The 18,627-nt window shown below is 45.0% G+C and overlaps 1 protein-coding gene across 1 annotated transcript; it reads right to left on the reverse strand.

The window, feature by feature from the left end:
* Positions 1-4,595: 4,595 nt before the first annotated feature.
* Positions 4,596-18,174, reverse strand: LOC115074464 (acidic mammalian chitinase-like). Its single transcript, XM_029573932.1, has 11 exons — positions 17,987-18,174; positions 14,999-15,028; positions 12,982-13,183; positions 12,449-12,505; positions 11,777-11,948; positions 11,023-11,147; positions 10,263-10,386; positions 8,107-8,292; positions 7,509-7,628; positions 6,014-6,155; positions 4,596-4,888 (listed from the first exon to the last, which is right to left on the reverse strand). The coding sequence occupies exons 1-11, from the start codon at positions 18,069-18,071 to the stop codon at positions 4,662-4,664; spliced, it is 1,470 nt and encodes a 489-aa protein (XP_029429792.1). The 5' UTR covers positions 18,072-18,174; the 3' UTR covers positions 4,596-4,661.
* Between the last annotated feature and the right edge of the window lie 453 nt (positions 18,175-18,627).

An 18,627-nucleotide genomic window follows, 5' to 3' on the forward strand; every position in this document is an offset into this window, starting at 1 on the left:
ATCAAGAAGTAATCTAGTCGGGAATAGGACCCGTGAGGATGGGAGAAAAAAGTGCAATCTTGTTCCCTGGGATGCAGAGCCCGCCAGATACCGAACAAGCGTAATTCATGACACAAAACGTTGAGTCCCATATGAGGCTTAGGAGGTTTACAATCCTCCTGGTTATTTGCTACCATGTTAAAGTCTCCCCCCACCAACAATGCACAATCAGAGAGTTCACCCAAAAGCCCCAATAAGTGTGTGACAAAGTCATGTCCATAAACACTGGGAGCATATTCGTTGCACAAGGCCACTTTTTGCTGGTTACACAGTCCTTGGACAATGACGTAAGGCCCTCTGGGTCAAGCCATAGCTTTTCCGACTGAAAAGATAATTGTTTATGAATTAATATAGCCACCCCACGTCGTCGGGAGGAATATGAAGAGAAGAAGCACTGCCCCACCCACTCTCTCTGCAGTTTGGCATGCTCACCTGCCGACAGGTGAGTTTCCTAGAGGAATCCCCCCTGTGAGCCCATACGTTCAAAGGCCATTAATAACTTCTTCCGTTTGATTCCATCCACATTAAGAGATGTGAATTTTACTGTAGCCAAGGTATTAAGAACCTAAAAAGCTGCCGCAAGGAGGCATTTCGTAGTAGGTGGTATTGTCGTAAATGCCTCGGCTCCCCAGCCTGAGCCTCTGGGATCATATGGAAGCAACATCAGTATTAGCCATCATGTTTCAGCAAGAACCAATGAAATCTACGCATCTCCTAATGCTCCCACCTTTCCCAATCCTATCCCCAACATCCACTCCCATGCACCCCATTCACAACGTGCGCACCACAGATTCATCCTCTCAAACTTACATTCTTCAGCACTCAGCCCTAGGAGGCGCTCCCCTCCAATATGGGGTGCGCTGACCTGCCCCTCCCACCCTCATAACAACAAAAGGCGCAACCCAGAAGTGCAAACCAGTAGATACCGAAAACAGTGAAAGGACTTGAGATTTCGTCGCCCAGTGTCCCAGGGCCGCCACAAGAGCGCGACGTGCGTGAACGGGAAGCGTCAATCTCCAGAATGAAAGGCTGATCTGTTAGCAAGTCTAGAAAAAGACACCTGCAGGCGCAGCACTAGCCAGGCACGTAACGTTTTGAGAAGGCAGGAAGCAGCAACCTTAGCTCAATTCCCATGAGGCAAATAAAGATTCCTTAGTTACACAGTACCGGCTGCGCGCCATGGGTAGATGGGCAGAGGCCGTTTAATCCCATACTCTGGGCCAGATTTTATAACATGCGCGCGGGCGTAGATTTGTTCGCGCAACCCGGCGCGAACAAATCTACGCCCTATTTTATAACATGCGCGCGCAGGGGGTGCACAATTCTGCAACCTGTGCGCGCTGAGCCAAGCAGCTGCCTCTGTTCTTCCATCCCCCCCCCCCGCACCTTCCCCTCCCTTCCCCTATCTAACCTGCCCCCCAGCCCTAACTAAACCCCCCCCTTGACCTTTATTGAAGAAGTTACGCCTGCCTCCGGGCAGGTGTAACTTGCGCGCGCTTGCTCTCCATCCCCCGGCCCGGTGGCTGTTCTGGAGGCCTCGGTCCCGCCCCCGGAACGCCCCCGGGTCGGTGCCCGCCCATGGCCTCGCCCCAGAACGCCCATTTTTTCAAGCCCCGGGACTAACGCGCGTCCCGGGGCTTGCGGGCGCCGCTAATCCTATGCGAGAGAGGCTCGGCGCACGCAGGGGGAGGTTTTTGGGGGTTGCGCGCGTATCTTACGCGTGCAACCCTTTGAAAATCTGCCCCTCTGTGTCTGTGAAACCATTTCTCTCTGAGGGGCCTCTCCCGGAGCGAGAGCAGCCAGAAAGGTAGAAGCATCTTCAAGGTTATTGAAAAAGGATGTTTTGTTGTCCTGTTGGACGCGTAATTTAGCCGGGTAAAGCAGCCCAAATGAAATGCCTCTGTTATGCAGTTCCGTGCACGTGGGAGCCGCTGTGAGGCTGCCGCTGCCGAGACGTCGTTGAAAATGTAGGATTCGGCTGCCCTCGTATTGCAACACTGGGCGTTTCCTGCACTCCTGCATCACTTGCACTTTGTGCAGCCAATTGATGATGGACGCCATGACGGGCTGTGGTCTATTGACCCCTTCCCGGACTGGGCCCATCCGATGAGGGCGTTCGCAGCGGAGCTGGGAGCCATCCTTCTACAGTTTCTGGCAGCCCCACCAGTTTTACATTGTTTCGGCAATTTCTGTTCTCCTGATCTTCTATCCGATTCATAAGCACAGCCTTCTGCTCCGTTAAGAGCTGCACCTGTCGCTCTGCACTCACAAGTCTGTCGTCCTGGTCGCTGACACGCCGCTCGACTCCGTCCAAACGCTTGGCCTGGCCTTCCAGCGCGCCCTTAATGTCGCCCATCACTGCCTGTAGCTTGATAAGTCGCTCATCGAGTGCGCCGGAGACCCGGGATGAAATCTTCAGACACGGAGGTGAGTTGTCTCGCGCCCTCTGTGCTGGCCGCCATTTTGGTAGCGGGGTCCCTCGCTCACTGCAGGCTCGGGAGCTCCGGTGGCGCATCCCGCGCTTCCCCGCCGCCAAGCAATGTCGGAATACGGCGATTTTGTTGCGCCGGGGTTCCCTGTCACACTCTCAGCAATCTGGGTCAAAATGGAGCGATTCCCCGGCTGGTGGTAAGGGATTTTGGGAGAGGGGAGCACGGAGCTCTTGGGTTAAGCTTCCATGCAGGGTGACGTCATCGATCATTTATAAATATGCTAAAAAGCACAGGACTTGCCACTCCACTAACGAGCTTTCTCCATTTGTAAAAGTGACCACGAAATCCTACCTTCTGTTTCCGGCCTTTTAACCAGTTACCAGTCCACATAGGACACTGCATCCTATCCCATGACATTGAATTTCCTGAGGAATCTCTTGGAGGATTTTGTCAAATGCCTTTCAAAAATCTAAATACACTCTATCAGCTGACCCACCTTTAGCTACATATTTATTTATGATAGGAAAAGCCTTCCCTTTGCTACAAGCAGGTTTACCTATATGGCCAATGCTTTTTTTTTTTTTTTTAAAAGAATAACTTCTACTATTTAGCCCAGCATCGACGTCAGGCTGAATGGTCACCCATGGAGCCCTTTTATAAAACTGGTGTCACATTGACCAGGTATTGTAATAGGTTAAAGATTATTAATAACAGAGTTCTTGCAGGACATGGACACCATCCAGTCTTGGTGATTTGTTACTCTTTAGTTTGTCAGTTTGATCTATTATAATCTTCCACTGTCACATTGCTCACAGTGGGGGGGACGTTTAAACATCCTCTTCAGTAAAGACTAAAGCAAAAAATTAATTCAGGTTTTCCACTAATTCCTTCCTCTCCCTGAGCAACCCTTTCATCCCTCGCTCATCTAGTGGTACAACTAACTTTCGCTTTCAGTGTTTTACTGGTTTAAATGGTTTACCCCCTAGTTTATTGTAAACCGGTACGATAAGACCTGGTCTTGAGCATCGGTATATTAAAAGAATTAAAATAAAATAAATAAATAAACTAACTCCTTTATTGACCTTTTGCTTTGAATGTAGTTGAAAACATTTTAATTAGTAGTTTTTGCGTCTTCTAACCTTCTCTCTTGGCCTTTTTACTACTGCTACTACTGTTTTACTACTGCTACTACTGTTTTACATCTATCTTGCCAGTTTTATGTTCTTGTCTATTTTCATCATTTCTTTCCAATTTTTGAATGATGTTTTGGATTTATCTGCCTCTCTCACCTCACTATTGAACCATGCTGGCAGTCATTTCATCTTCCCTTGACCTTTTTCTATGCATGAAATACATTTTATATGGGCTTCCAAGATGATACTTTTAAACAATGTCGATGCCTCATGCAGGACAATGACAGAAAATCATTAGTACCTTTCTCATGAGAGTGCAACTTAATGCTTGTTGATTATTTTAGTAAATAATTCTGTATTCAAGGCGTTTCACCTTCAGTGCTTTCAAATTACCTGTTCAGGTATCCAGTAAGTAAGCAGTGATAACTGGCCTAGGTTTTTCCACAGCCCTGTACAGTGCTGTAGTTATAATCTGGAAAAAAGGACCTTGGTGTGTCTTTTCTGGTCACTGTGAAAATCTATGAACCCAGTGTCCCACTGTCCCTTGCTCTCGTTAGTGTCCTGGACCTTTCTACACTGTGGCTCTGTTCACTAGGGTCTTAAAACAGTAATTGGTTACCGTGTTGTTGGGCAAGTGTTGAACTTTTATCACTTGTCCAAAAGTGGTAGAAACTAGCCTCACTCCCACCCACAGACACTTATCTGAGGAGCTTTCCTAGGTGCAAACTGCTGAAATAAAATCAGTGGACAGGAGAGGATGTAAGTAATGCCCATGATAACCACAATAGCTCAGCTCAGTTATTGTGATATGAATAGAGAAATGGGTGTGTGCTAGTCTCAGGATGACTTTTTTTAAGAAGGGGGCGATGGGGGTGTCAGTGTGTGCAGTGCCTTATCCAGTCTCCCTATTTTAGAGCAATTTTTATTCTTTGACATTTAGAGATTTCCATCTCAGAACTGCCTACACAGGGGATGAAATTGATGAGCACTCTTTCTTTAATCAATGCTTTTTTATTGACAGTCTGCTTGCTATTCTTGTGGCCCTCGAAGGCTTCTCTTATTGCCAGTTGCAGCAGGAGCAGCTGGGGTCAAAGACGAGTCCACTCTGGCATTGCTGCTGGTAACTCTTTCCATTCACGCAGTTGTAGAATCCGTTCTTGCTGGTAGGATTTGGGTACAGGCCATTTGTTTTGCCAACACAAAACCCACTGTCACCGCCACTGCTAGGCGCAGCCGTGGGAGCTGCCGTATCTGGCGACACCGTTATTGGTGGAGATTTGCAATCTGCAAGTTTTAAAAGAACAGGGGAAATGAGTTATTTTCCATTGCTCACCTCAGCGAATCTTTATAAAGCAGAACTGTCACCTTTTCCCTTCTCCTTCTGAACAAAAGTGATTCCAAGCTAATGGTAAGAGAGATGTGCGCTGGGAAACTCTTCCTTTCCTAAAAATGTTCTATCTGAAGAGTCAACGTGGTAATATTACAGAGGGAAATACTTTTTTATAGCTAAACTCTCTACTCCATCTTTGACGCAGTGCGTTGCGTCTGGTTACGTGCAGATACAATGAAGCACAATCTGCAAGGTTCCTGAAATGGATTATTTTAGATTCAGTTGGAATTAAAGGTTATTTAAAGGATTGGAATGAGTAGCGGTTTTGTCTTGTCACGACTGATATTATTGAGAGACATGTAAAAAAGTAGCGGTTTAAAGCAAACCTGGGAAAGTGTTTGGAGTAGCAATTACCTTGGTTCACATTGGTGATATAATGGAAGTTAATGAATATCTATGACTTTTTAAAGTGTAGGAATTAGACTTCAAGTCCTGAGAGACACAACCGGCTACAGGATATTGTTAGTCCCTGAGGAAGCCTGATCATTTAGGCGAAACAAGGAGATCCTTTGTTGGACAAATAGTATTACATGTGCGATATTGCTATACTGATTATAATCAATTGGACAAATAAGAGAAGGGTTTGGATAGACATAAAAATAGTATTACATGTTTGATGTTGTTATACTGATTATAATCAATTGTAATTAATTAACCAGTGAACATTATTTGTGTATGTAGATGTTTTTATATGAAGTGTGATTGATGAATGAGTGTGTGAGTTTAGATTTTAAATGTCTAGATAGGGAAAACACCTTGTGATTTCTAATAAAAATTTTTGATAATTTGAATATATGTGTGATCTCTCTGGGTATGTGATATTGCTATCTGAAGAGTCAGCAAGGGAGCATTTAGGGCTGTCGTGCTCACGTAACACAAATGCAAGATCCAAAAACCCAAGAGAAAATATTCAGCAAGAAGACCTGGTGCAGTTTGGTTTGCATAGAAATGACTATTGATAAGATGCAAATCTAGGCCCTGGTCAGTTGTGTTTTCATAGACGCTGGCAGATTACGTACTAGGGGAGGAAATTCCCAATGTCGACTTCAATGTATTCATGAGAGGGTATTTGCCTTCGCCACAAAATGTGCCACTGAAATCATCCAGAGGAATAGCCCAAACCATGGCACCGCCAAAATTGTTCTTCATTAGCCACTCAGCCTGCGGAAGACAAGTATGACCTCGTTTAATGAGAAATTAAATTGTGCATTACAGACAGCAGCAAGAGAGAAGCAAGCAGATACTGTACAGCTTCAACCCTGGCAACACGTGCTCCTCATTCCCATGTGCTTTACAGCCTCCTCCTCATCCTTCCGACATCGTACAGGATTCTCTTTCTCTCCTGACCATCATCCTCTGTACTGTTACTACACAGCCCCGCGTTTCAGCACAGGATTCTGAAGAAATGACAGGAGGGGAGCCACAAGAACACCAGACTCCATCTACCGGACACCATGTTAGTCGTAAATATCATGTGGAGGAGAGGAGCTCAGGGCCTGCAGGGGCTGGGGATAAGGGACAATAAAACAGCCTCCTCCCTCCAGCAGATCTTAATGGTAGGATCCCGTCCCAGAAGTGGCGATCTCCAAGTCCACGGATTCTTTGTTAAACTCAGCTACGAGCCCTGAGCACAGAAAATACTTTCTTGAATTACTTTTAAATCTGCAGTTAGCGTCATGGAGGGTCCACCTAGTCCTGCTGCTATTTGACAGGGTCAGGAACCCTCCCACCCCACTCTGTCCTCTGCCCTCCGAGCCGAAGAGCCCTTAAGGCAGAAACGATGACACCCAGTGCCCAGAACGGGTGCGCAGAAGCTGCGGCGCGTTGTGCATGGAAGCCGATAGCGGGGCTGAGGTACCAGGAAAGAGAAAATAGGAAAAAATCCCCAGGTGCTTGTGATTGAAACCTCTGGTACGATAGAGGCCGATGGCAACGGAGGAAGAGAAAAGCACATTATAAATAAGCAGACGAGTTTAAAACCCATCATGGCCCTCTCTTCAAAAACGGAGCCTTCTGGGTCCTTTCATTCGTAGGGTTTTAGGTGGATCCTGAAATGCAGAGTTCTGGCAGATAATTCTGTAATGGAGCAATATCCAGGATCAGGAGCAGGCAAACCTTTGCTTTCTCATTTCATTTGTGTTTGTTTGAAATGAAATAAACAGAAAAGCACAACCCCCCCCCCCCCAAAAAAAAAAACTCTAAAGAAAACTAAGGGAGAATATCCTCCTCCCAAAACAAATCTCAGCACCACCAAAATGTAAAAATGGAGCCTCCCCAGCCCATCCTGAAACCACCGAGACCCCCAGGAAGGATTAAGAGGCGTCCAGGACAAGGGGAGGGTTTTGCTGGTGATGGTTTTTGATTCATTTTCTTCTGAAATCACCCAAGAGAAAAGAGGCTGCTTGTGGCATTTTTCACGTGCACACGAGTTCAAACCCTTCCAGGATGAAGTGAAAATGTGTGAGTCCTTGGGGAAGAGGGCGATGGCCTGGTAAACGAGAAGAAAAGACTTACCTTGACCTGGAAGCTCTTGGGGTTATCGTAGCCTACCCACTCACTTCCCTTGTAGGCGTAGGGCACTTCCTGAGGACTGTTCCACACCACCGAGGCCCCCCCCTTCAGGAAGGTGCAGATCTGGGGAGGAAGAGCTCAGGAATGAAAGGGCTGCCAGCTCGGGCAGGAGGAAACTGCATTCAGTCACATCCAAACTCATTTCTGCCTGCTTCCTCTTTTCTACAAACTAGGATTTTTATCACGATTCTGCTTGCATAGGATAAGGTTCAAAGTTCTGTTTTGCTTTATAGGAATCACAATTAAATGAGACCGCAATTGTTTCCATTATGGATATTATGGTATTGGACTTCCATGCATAATCCCCAAGTTCTGAAAATGACTGGGGGGGGCAGAGCCTGGGGTACTTTTCCATCCGGGGCAAGGCAAGCATTTATGCTCATACTTTTGCTTTTCCTAAATCTGCACGTAAATGTTACCTGCAGAAGGTTCCCGTGGCTCTGTAACTTTGCATGAACCTCCCCTTCCCCCAGAATATGCGATGCCTTAGAGAAGAAATGGGCACATTTGGACCACAGTCCACTCATTTTTTTTTTTTTACCTCAAAATAGGCCATGAATCCAGCTTCTTGGGTGTAGGGTGCCGAGGGGCCTTGTCCAGTGGTCGGAGCACCCAGGCTTGTGTTTGAGGGGTTGGTGAGTGTGAACGATCGGCCGTAGGCTGGAAATCCCACCATAAGCTTCTCAGCTGCGGCACCATTGTCCTTCCAGTAGTTCATGGCATAGTCCTAGAAGTTCAGCAGGAAAGGGATTTCATAGTCAGCCAGTGCTCTCACTTTTATTAAATAACATGGTTCTGCTTGGGTTGGGCAAGTGTTTGTTAGGTGAGGCATTGGCGTTTTCTCCAGTCCTGCTGTTTAAGGCTTTCGCACATGTATTAAGTAAATTACAAAACAGAGAACAAAAAAACTCATCTGAGCAGCAAAAGGTCTGCTGTGGCCTTTGTTATTCTGGCTAAAAAATGCCATTGAGCAAAGTAAGAATTAGGATAACGCTCTGGAGTTCACAGAATCATCACCACACACCGTCTGTCTTTCTGTTAAAATAGCTTGAAAAGTCCAAAGTATTTTCTATCATACTCAGTTTGCCTGCCTGCTACTGTCTTAGTGGTAAATCCAGAGGCCTGTGCACTAAAATGCTTGCTGAAATGCCACTTAACAGGCAATCTACTCAATGTTATCATATACCTGTAAAACAAAATTATATTCATGGTGTGCATGGGAAGCCAAAAAGCTATATCCTCTCTGTGTTGCTCGCTCCTGTGTCCTAAAATGTCTGCACGAGCTAAACGGAGCATGCACTGGGCTCAGCCCCCTTGCTACAAACTTGTATGAAAGTAATGAGGAGAAAAGAGGAAGAGCACCTGGACCTGAAGAGAGGAGGTAAAAGGAAGACTTCCAGAGGGGGAAACCCAAACCAGAAGCAGGTGCCTCAGGAGTTTTGCCAAGGAGGAGCAGAACTGGAGTGAGAAGGGGCCTCAGCCAGCTCCATCACATTAGAAGGACACAGCAGCCAATGTCTTTGGCCAGATTAATGACAGCAATGCCAACTACTGTGTGCGTTCGGGCACAAATACCATCCCCATGTGCCCCATCCCCCAAAGCTCTTCCCAGGAGTGGCCACCTGAGAGCCCCAGCCAGAGACAGACAGGCTGCAGCGTGACGAGCATCCCTCCTCGTTCCCAGTGCCACTCAATGCTTTTTATAAGGCCTTTCGGCTGAGCTGCTGTGGACTTGCCTTGCAGACTGTTTGTAGCATCGGAGAACAACGCTTCAGCACAATCATGTGGGATGGACTCACAACACTGGGCCTTATACACTGTGCAGTATTCAACGTTTGGAAAACAGTTACCATCAGTGAAACTTGGTGTAAAAATACATTTTCTGGACTAAATAAATATGGGATTTCTTGGTGGTGTCTTTCGTCTCTTGCTCTGTTGCTTCCTTAGTACCTCCCTGTCCTCTACGTCACAACTCCCATAACATCTCCACTAAAAGCCTCATCTCCTGCATCAGTAGCTCCGAGGCATCGGCCCTTGAAATAATTAACATCTAGTCCCGACTATAGTGCGAGTATGCTAAGTAGCGCCTGGAGGAGAGCAAACCTTTCTATGTAGCTTTTACCTGCTAGCATCTCATTTGCACGTGTGTACATGCTAATTTCAGTTTTTCACACTAGCAGGGCCTTATGGCACAGCACACTATTGTCTGTACACACTTAAAGCATTTAATGTATTTTATGCTAAGCGTTCATCAGGCTCCATTCATTTGGAATACCTTCCCTTTTAATTTAAAAACAGAAAAAAATTATCTTAAATTCAGGAAGCTTCTGAAAGCCTGGTTGATTTACAAATCTTTAAGTAAATTAGGTTCAATTGCATTTTAGCTGCGTGAAAGATACCTTTTGGGCAAATTTTATGAGATACTGTGTACTTTAAAACTCTGTATTTTCTCTTGCTTTTATATTACTGATTATCAATGTGTTTTGTTGTTTTAAAATTATTGTATTGATGTTTATTTTTATTATAGATCACTTTTTGTTTAGAAAGTTGGTACATTTATACAAAATTACCATTATGTTGTATTTTTTAGTCAACAGAAATATTTTTTTTCAATTGTTTGTTAACTAGATGTTGTAATTATGTTGTAAACTGCCTGCAGAACTCATGTAGAGGAAATCTCTAGTGGGTGTTACTCACTACATTGAAGTAAATATAATCCCCCTGATCAGCAGGGCCCTGGAAGAGAGGGCTGTCCTCGCCTGTGAATCCCTCCCAGGAACCACGCAGGTCATAAGTCATAACGTTGATGAGGTCAAGATACCTTGAGGGGAGAAACAATAGAAAACATCATTTTATGTCTCCAGATTTTGTTTAAATTACATTTCAGAGGAATAAGACAAGCAGGGGCGTATAGGCAATATAAAAGAGTCCGAGACATTGGAAGAAATGCAAAGTGATCTCAGCTCACTGTTACTGTCCCAGGACTTTTATTCCAGGTATAGAATAAAGTAATTAATGTTTGTGTTGCTCTTTAGTTCTGTGTCGGCTGGCTGTCATGTTTCACATTGCTGTGATTCACCCAGAGGAAACCCTGCCGACTTGGCAACATAAGAAATGGCTATTGGTGGACCGGCCCAGTGCCTCAGGGACACTGAAAGTGTGCAGCGTCCATGCACGGTTTGATTGCCAGGTCGGCAAGGGATGCTGTGGAGATTGCATTCACAGCCCCTGTGGGGAGGATTCCTGCTGTCTGGATTTAGAGCCGTTCTAGAGGGTTCTGGAAGGATTTCTGGTGCATGGCTCCTGGCCTCAGGACCAGGAACTGTGAGGGGGAGTCGATTACTAGCTCAGGGCACTGTCCTGACTGAGCTGGAAGGAGACATGAGGAACTAGCGGCCGATGTTTCCTGCAGCTCCTGTCACATGAATCTCTGATGCTATTCGCAGCTCAAACTCACTTGGACAGCTGGGGGATCTGATAGCCATTTTCGATGGTGGATTTGCCAGCAGAGACAGCAGCAGAGATCAATAACCTTGGCTGGTTACTCTGGCTAGCTTCCTGTACAAAAGCTTCATACATTTCCTAGAAGACACAAGATATTTGTGCTTTTAAAATGTTATACTGGCAGGAGAGTAAAGTTAAGTGAGCACAATGCAGGAAAATAAGTGCAAGCAAATGACTGGCTTCTCCTTCCCTGCAGTGGGTGACGTTTGCTTGTGCACATGAGGAGGCAGGAGCAGCATGAGTGGCGTGGTACCACCCAACTTCCACGGACGTGTCCCTGCCGCACAGCAGTACTGTCCCGAGACAGCCACATGGGCGGCCCGGGCTCATGTCCGTGGCACAGTGGCCTGCCCAGGCCCCATTGGGACAGGACAGCAAAGCAGGGAGATGCAGCGAGGAGACAAATACTCCACTACAGCCTCTCTGGCTGTAGTGGAGTATTTGTCTCCTCGCTGCATCTCCCTGCTTTGCTGTCCTGTCCCAATGGGGCCTGGGCAGGCCACTGTGCCACGGACATGAGCCCGGGCCGCCCATGTGGCTGTCTCGGGACAGTACTGCTGTGCGGCAGGGACACGTCCGTGGAAGTTGGGTGGACCCTTTGGGATCTGATGCCCAGGCCCTTTACATATTTCATGAAATGTTATCTGGGGTTGAAACAATCCTTTCTGGATGGGCGGATGCACAAGTTATTGGACTCTTCTGTGTACCTGCAGGAGGATGCTGAAGAGCTGCTGGGTTTCAGGAGGGCTTCCTCTGTCAGAATCCCCAGGATACTCCCAGTCGATATCCAGCCCATCAAAGCCGTACTGCCGCAGGAATTTGATGACTGAATTGATAAAGGTCTGGCGATTCTGAGAGCTGGAAACCATGTTGTTAAATCTGAAAAAGAAAACATATGGAGGCATTATATGATGGTATCCCAGCTACACAGTGAGAGAAAATGTTTCTCAGTTATTCTGTTATTTTTCAGGACTATGGCTAGCAAAATCCATATAGCCCCGCATGGTTTGGTAGCCATAGACAAGTTCTTGGAGAGGACGTCCATAAACTGTTATAAGCCAGTACTTATCCCTGGGATAAGCAGCAAGGAATCTATTTACCCCTTGGGACCCTGCCAGGTACTTGTGTCCTGGATTGGCCACTGTTGGAAACAGGATACTGGGCTTGATGGACCCTTGGTCTGACCCAGTATGGCGAGTCTTATGTTCTTAAGATACCGTGTAACCTGCAACTCTACAACACAGTTTGATAGACTTGGACAGGAGTAATTCTCTCAGTGGAATTGAAAGTCATTTTTCACATTTGATATCTATTCTGGAAGAAGGTGAGAAGCAGCATAAAAATATTTAAACAATGTTTCACGACTGTGTGCATCTTACCCCGAGGTGCCGAAATTCCAGCCGCCCACAGACAGAAGGGTTTTCAGATCACTATTACTGTAAAAACATGGATCAAGAGGATATCAGGACAGGGGCAGTAAAAGCACAATATCTTTCCAAAAATCATACAAAAAGCATAACACGTACAAGTGTTCACACCTGTACAACAGCTGGATATGTCCTGTGCTCTGAATTATTGAGCTGTAAATTCCCAAATTGATGTTGGACTACGCAAGTTATTGCTCTTTGGAAGACTTGAAAAATTGTAGGAGAAGTAGGAACTGAGCTTTTATGGATCGTTACTGCTTTGCTGTGAAATCTAATCCCAGTTCTCCTGCAACCTCACATCTGTCTCCATTGAACTGTGTCCTGGGTGGTTGCCCCCTGCTCTTAGCACTGAAACTGGTACTTTCTTGTATTCTGCCAGCAGACTAGACGGGTAGAAACACGGGAGCCCCTTGAGAGCACTAGACACTGCTGGACACTGAAGAACGTGTAAGTCAGCGGGGAGGCGAGACAGGCTTGGAACTCACTATTGCTTCAGGGCATTGAAGGAGCCGTAGAGCGTCGCATCGTTCCATTCAAAGGTGGCGATCTGGTTATTGGTCATGGTGGCAAAGGCATAGATGAGGTGAGTACACAGGCAGGGGTCCACATTATCGGGCATGAACCGTGCTATTCCGGGGTAGTACTGCGCCCAGTTGGTGAAGTAGCATACCAGCTTGAAAGAAGAGCCTGACAGTCACATGAAAAGAAACCCAGAGAAAGTAAATGGTTTGCTGTTGCTACAGATTGCGTCATTCAGATACCTCCTCCAGCTGCGAGAAACAGATGTTTTCAGCCATTGCTCAATCATTTTCAGGCCGATACAGTACAGTTTGGAAGCGCGTTTGGACGCACGTTTTCAACGCGCTAGCCTTACACCTTATTCAGTAAGGGGTAATAGTGCATCGAAAACGCGTGTCCAACCCCCCCCGAGACTAATAGCGCCCGCAACATGCAAATGCATGTTGATGGCCCTATTAGTTATTCCCGCACGATACAGTAAGTAAAATGTGCAGCCAAGCTGCACATTTTACTTTCAGAAATTAGCGCCTACCCAAAGGTCGGTGTTAATTTCTGCCGGCGCCGGGAAAGTGCACAGAAGAGCAGTAAAAACTGCTTTTCTGTGCACCCTCCGACTTAATATTATGGCGATATTAAGTCGGAGAACCCAAAAGTTAAAAAAAGTTAAAAAGTAAAAAAAAAAAAAAAGTAAAATCAGCCCGTGGCTCTCGGGTTGAAAACCGGACGCTCAATTTTGCCGGCGTCCGGTTTCCAAACCCGTGGCTGTCAGTGGGCTCGAGAACCGATGCCGGCAAAATTGAGCATTGGCTGTCAAACCCGCTGACAGCCGCCGCTCCTGTCCAAAAGGAGGCGCTAGGGACGCGCTAGTGTCCCTAGCGCCTCTTTTTACCGCGGGCCCTAATTTTAATATTTAGTCTTACTGTATCGCACGCACAGGACACTGCCTGTATGTGCGCCGGGAGAGCGGGCGCTCGCCACTCTCCTGCGAACTTTACTGTATCGGCCTGAGAGTGAGTAAAATTCGCTATCTCATATTTAGTGAACAAGGTCTTGTAAGCCACCCTGTTCTTACTGAGTGCACTGCTCCAAATGTTTCGGGTATTTACCCAACCTGCCGACATAGTGTGCATGTAAACCTAGCTTGCTCCAAGCGCCTACATAAAGTAAGTTCCTAGAAAAATTGACATTGACAGCAATCTTGGGAGTAAGACTTAAAATCTGAAACTCCCTACAATCCCCTTCCTCCCCTTTGCTAATGAGATTTCCAGGTTTGTAAAAATAAAAAGAATGCCTCAAGGGAAACCAGAAATGGTGAGGATCGTCCATGTGAAATCTGTGACGGTAACTTTTAAACAGCCGCGCGGGTGCACATGTAGGCGCCTACGCCAGCTTGCATCAACGGTCGAGGCCATTTTCTAACATGCGTGTATATATGCAGGCATGGCTATAGGCTATGTGCACGCACATACATATGTGCACAGTGTTATATGGACATGCATATGTACGCGGAAATGCCGCCTCTGCCACGCAAGTGGGGGGATTTTAGTAGACGTGCGTGCTGATGCAATTACCAGTTTGCCCAGTTTGCCCAGGTAAAGGATCGGACTTCCTAACCCCCCTAGTTAAGAGCCTCCCTTTTACTCTGCTAGCTCTGACCCTTAAATCCCCACTAACCTCTTTAGTTTTTTTGTTTCAGGATTACACGCCATCCATAGCAGAAATAAAGTGACGCCGCAGAGGACCCTGGCACACGCTTGTGCACTTAAATACACACAGATTTCATTGAGAAATCTAGGAACGCCCATGCACTGCCCAGATCACGCCCACACCCTGCCCCTCGTTTGCTAAATATTTTCTGTGCCCACCCATGTGCTTTTTAAAATCCATGTGGCGCACACTGGCCCGACTTTGGCGTTTGTAGGGCTTTTAAAATTCATCCTTTATGTATAATAAAATCATGCAGTGAGCACATGCAATACTTACCCTGCTGTACGTGCAGCAAAAGGACTAAACCTTTAGAAGAAAGAGAACAGAGACAATGAAAAAATTCTTTGTGACTCCATTCATTTCTGCATCTCGGTATTGTGACTGTCTACAGACTCTCACGTACCTAAACCTGCAGAATGTGAGAATGAGCATGTGCAAATTACTTAGCAATGTTGCATTTCTCTATCTCAGTATTATGTCTACAGACTCTCATGTACACGTACCTGCAGAATTGTTGCATTTCTCTATCAGTATTATGAATGTCTACAGACTCTCATGTACACGTACCTGCAGAATTGTTGCATTTCTCTATCAGTATTATGAATGTCTAGACTCTCATGTACACGTACCTGCAGAATTGTTGCATTTCTCTATCAGTATTATGAATGTCTAGACTCTCATGTACACGTACCTGCAGAATTGTTGCATTTCTCTATCAGTATTATGAATGTCTATAGACTCTCATGTACACGTACCTGCAGAATTGTTGCATTTCTCTATCAGTATTATGAATGTCTACAGACTCTCATGTACACGTACCTGCAGAACTGTTGCATTTCTCTATCAGGATTATGAATGTCTAGACTCTCATGTACACATACCTGCAGAATTGTTGCATTTCTCTATCAGTATTATGAATGTCTATAGACTCTCATGTACACGTACCTGCAGAATTGTTGCATTTCTCTATCAGTATTATGAATGTCTACAGACTCTCATGTACACGTACCTGCAGAATTGTTGCATTTCTCTATCAGTATTATGAATGTCTAGACTCTCATGTACATGTACCTGCAGAATTGCAGAATTGTTGCATTTCTCTATCAGTATTATGAATGTCTACAGACTCTCATGTACACGTACCTGCAGAATTGTTGCATTTCTCTATCAGTATTATGAATGTCTAGACTCTCATGTACACGTACCTGCAGAATTGCAGAATTGTTGCATTTCTCTATCAGTATTATGAATGTCTAGACTCTGCACGTGCAGATTACTCAGCATTGTTGCATTTCTCTATCACTATTATGAATGTCTATAGACTCTCATGTACACGTACCTGCAGAATTGTTGCATTTCTCTATCAGTATTATGAATGTCTAGACTCTCATGTACATGTACCTGCAGAATTGTTGCATTTCTCTATCAGTATTATGAATGTCTACAGACTCTCATGTACACGTACCTGCAGAATTGTTGCATTTCTCTATCAGTATTATGAATGTCTAGACTCTCATGTACACGTACCTGCAGAATTGTTGCATTTCTCTATCAGTATTATGTCTACAGACTCTCATGTACACGTACCTACAGAATTGTTGCATTTCTCTATCAGTATTATGAATGTCTATAGACTCTCATGTACACGTACCTGCAGAATTGTTGCATTTCTCTATCAGTATTATGAATGTCTATAGACTCTCATGTACACGTACCTGCAGAATTGTTGCATTTCTCTATCAGTATTATGAATGTCTACAGACTCTCATGTACACGTACCTGCAGAATTGTTGCATTTCTCTATCAGTATTATGAATGTCTACAGACTCTCATGTACACGTACCTGCAGAATTGTTGCATTTCTCTATCAGTATTATGAATGTCTACAGACTCTCATGTACACGTACCTGCAGAATTGTTGCATTTCTCTATCAGTATTATGAATGTCTATAGACTCTCATGTACACGTACCTGCAGAATTGTTGCATTTCTCTATCAGTATTATGAATGTCTATAGACTCTCATGTACACGTACCTGCAGAATTGTTGCATTTATCTATCAGTATTATGAATGTCTATAGACTCTCATGTACACGTACCTGCAGAATTGTTGCATTTCTCTATCAGTATTATGAATGTCTAGACTCTGCACGTGCAGATTACTCAGCATTGTTGCATTTTACTTTAGACTTTAATGTTGCTAATTATTGCATCATGAGTCTGAGTCACTAAGAAACACAGAATGGGACAACACACAGGCCCCCTGGTTTGTGATAGTTATTTCGATGTAAATATTTAATTATGAAACCTTTTTTTTCCTGTTGTTATTTGTATTCAGTATCTAATCACCCTCTTCTCCCCATGCCTGCACATCTGCATCTCAACTTGCGATTCATCCTGAAATACGCTGCTCGCCTCCAGGAGCAGCTGAATACATTTACTATTAGCATCTCATTCCACCAGAACCCGTGAAACCATGGCAGCGGTGTGTGTAACTATTTCTTTATTTGATAGTCTGCTTTTTAGCAGGCAGATTACAACAGGATTAAAAGATTAGCAGACACTGGGCCTAGTGCGAGGAGTCCGGTGGCGGGAGTTGGTGATCTTTGGTCTCAGTAGGTTGTGGGAGCTTGTGAAGGAGCAGCACAGAAGAGGCTGTTATGGATGAGCTTTGTCCTTCTTTAGATGTCCATTCAAAGGCACGAATGGAAGCACTAGAACTGCCCTAGAGAACGGACGACATCGCCGCCTTCTTTCTTCCCTCACGATTCCTTTCTTTTTAGATTTATTTTGTTCTCAGATCTCTCTTCCGTTTTTTTTTCTCTTTCCCCTTTCCTTGATTTTATTTTTCTGCAATGATTGCTCTCTTTATGTGAATAAAATCTCTAAGTTACACGGAGGTTGCCATGCCACATCACATCAAAGCTGAATAAGTAATAAATGTTCTTTCTCAGCATGCACTGGGTTCCTGATGGCTTTCTGATACCTTTGTGCTCGGGTGTAATATTGCATAAAAAGAAAGTAATAAAAAAGTGATATACATATATCTAAAATCTTGTAATCCATGCCCCCTTGCAGTCAGAGCATTGTACAGCGCAGCACAACCTCCCTGCTCAGTACTGGAAGAGCTCTGACAGATGTGGAGCTACGGTGCATTATAAAAACAGAAGATGCTGGAGCTTGCTACCATATCTATTATTCTATTTCTAAGGCTATGAAAGAGGAAGGCACTGCCTGCATGCTCAGATTTTACCATCGTCTTACCTGCAAGGAACAGTAGCTTGCCCATTCTGCAACCTCGGTACTGTGCATCTGCAGCAGGCATCGGGCTTTTATAGTCTCCTGCCATGCAGTGTGTGACTGAGCCATTCAAAAATACCTTTTGTTTAACTGCAAGTGGACATAATTCACAGAACGATATTTAAATGATTCCTTTTGTTCCCTTTCAATGGTATCTGTATTTTTAATCGCCTGTAATCAGTGCTTGTAGCAGTTTTGGAGCTATAAAATGTTGGACATGCTAAGCACATTTTCATCAATGATTTACTGTGGATAAATATACACATACGGGTTGCCTACCCTCCCTCCACTGGATTACTAGTAAGCTAGGGCAGGAAACATGGCATAGAGAAATCATGGTGCAAAATAAGATAACTTAGCCTCAGAAATGTCCCAGCTTTGATTACTTTCATATTGGGAAGGGGAATCAATTTATTGCACTCGCTATCTAGAAAGCATTTTGTCTTCTGATGTGCACAGTTGCTGTCATGACATTAGCAACATCTGGAGCTGGGCAGAGGAGGCAGATGGGGCACATGCACAGCACAAAATTCATACTCTCTGAATCAGTCAGCTGAGAGATGCCCGCTCAGGCAGAGGCCTAGTCTGGCTCCAGAAGAAATAAT

This window comes from Rhinatrema bivittatum, chromosome 12, assembly GCF_901001135.1.
Source record: "Rhinatrema bivittatum chromosome 12, aRhiBiv1.1, whole genome shotgun sequence".
Taxonomy (NCBI): Eukaryota; Metazoa; Chordata; class Amphibia; order Gymnophiona; family Rhinatrematidae; genus Rhinatrema; species Rhinatrema bivittatum.

Excerpts from the sequence above, each read along its gene's own strand:
- LOC115074464 (XM_029573932.1), bottom strand. The coding sequence starts at position 18,071 with ATGGCAGGAGACTATAAAAGCCCGATGCCTGCTGCAGATGCACAGTAC. Across the intron at positions 15,029-17,986 it reads CAAGCTACTGTTCCTTGCAG|GTTTAGTCCTTTTGCTGCAC; the intron begins GTAAGACGATGG and ends TTTCTTCTAAAG. Across the intron at positions 13,184-14,998 it reads TTTGCTGCACGTACAGCAGG|GCTCTTCTTTCAAGCTGGTA; the intron begins GTAAGTATTGCA and ends TGTGACTGTCAG.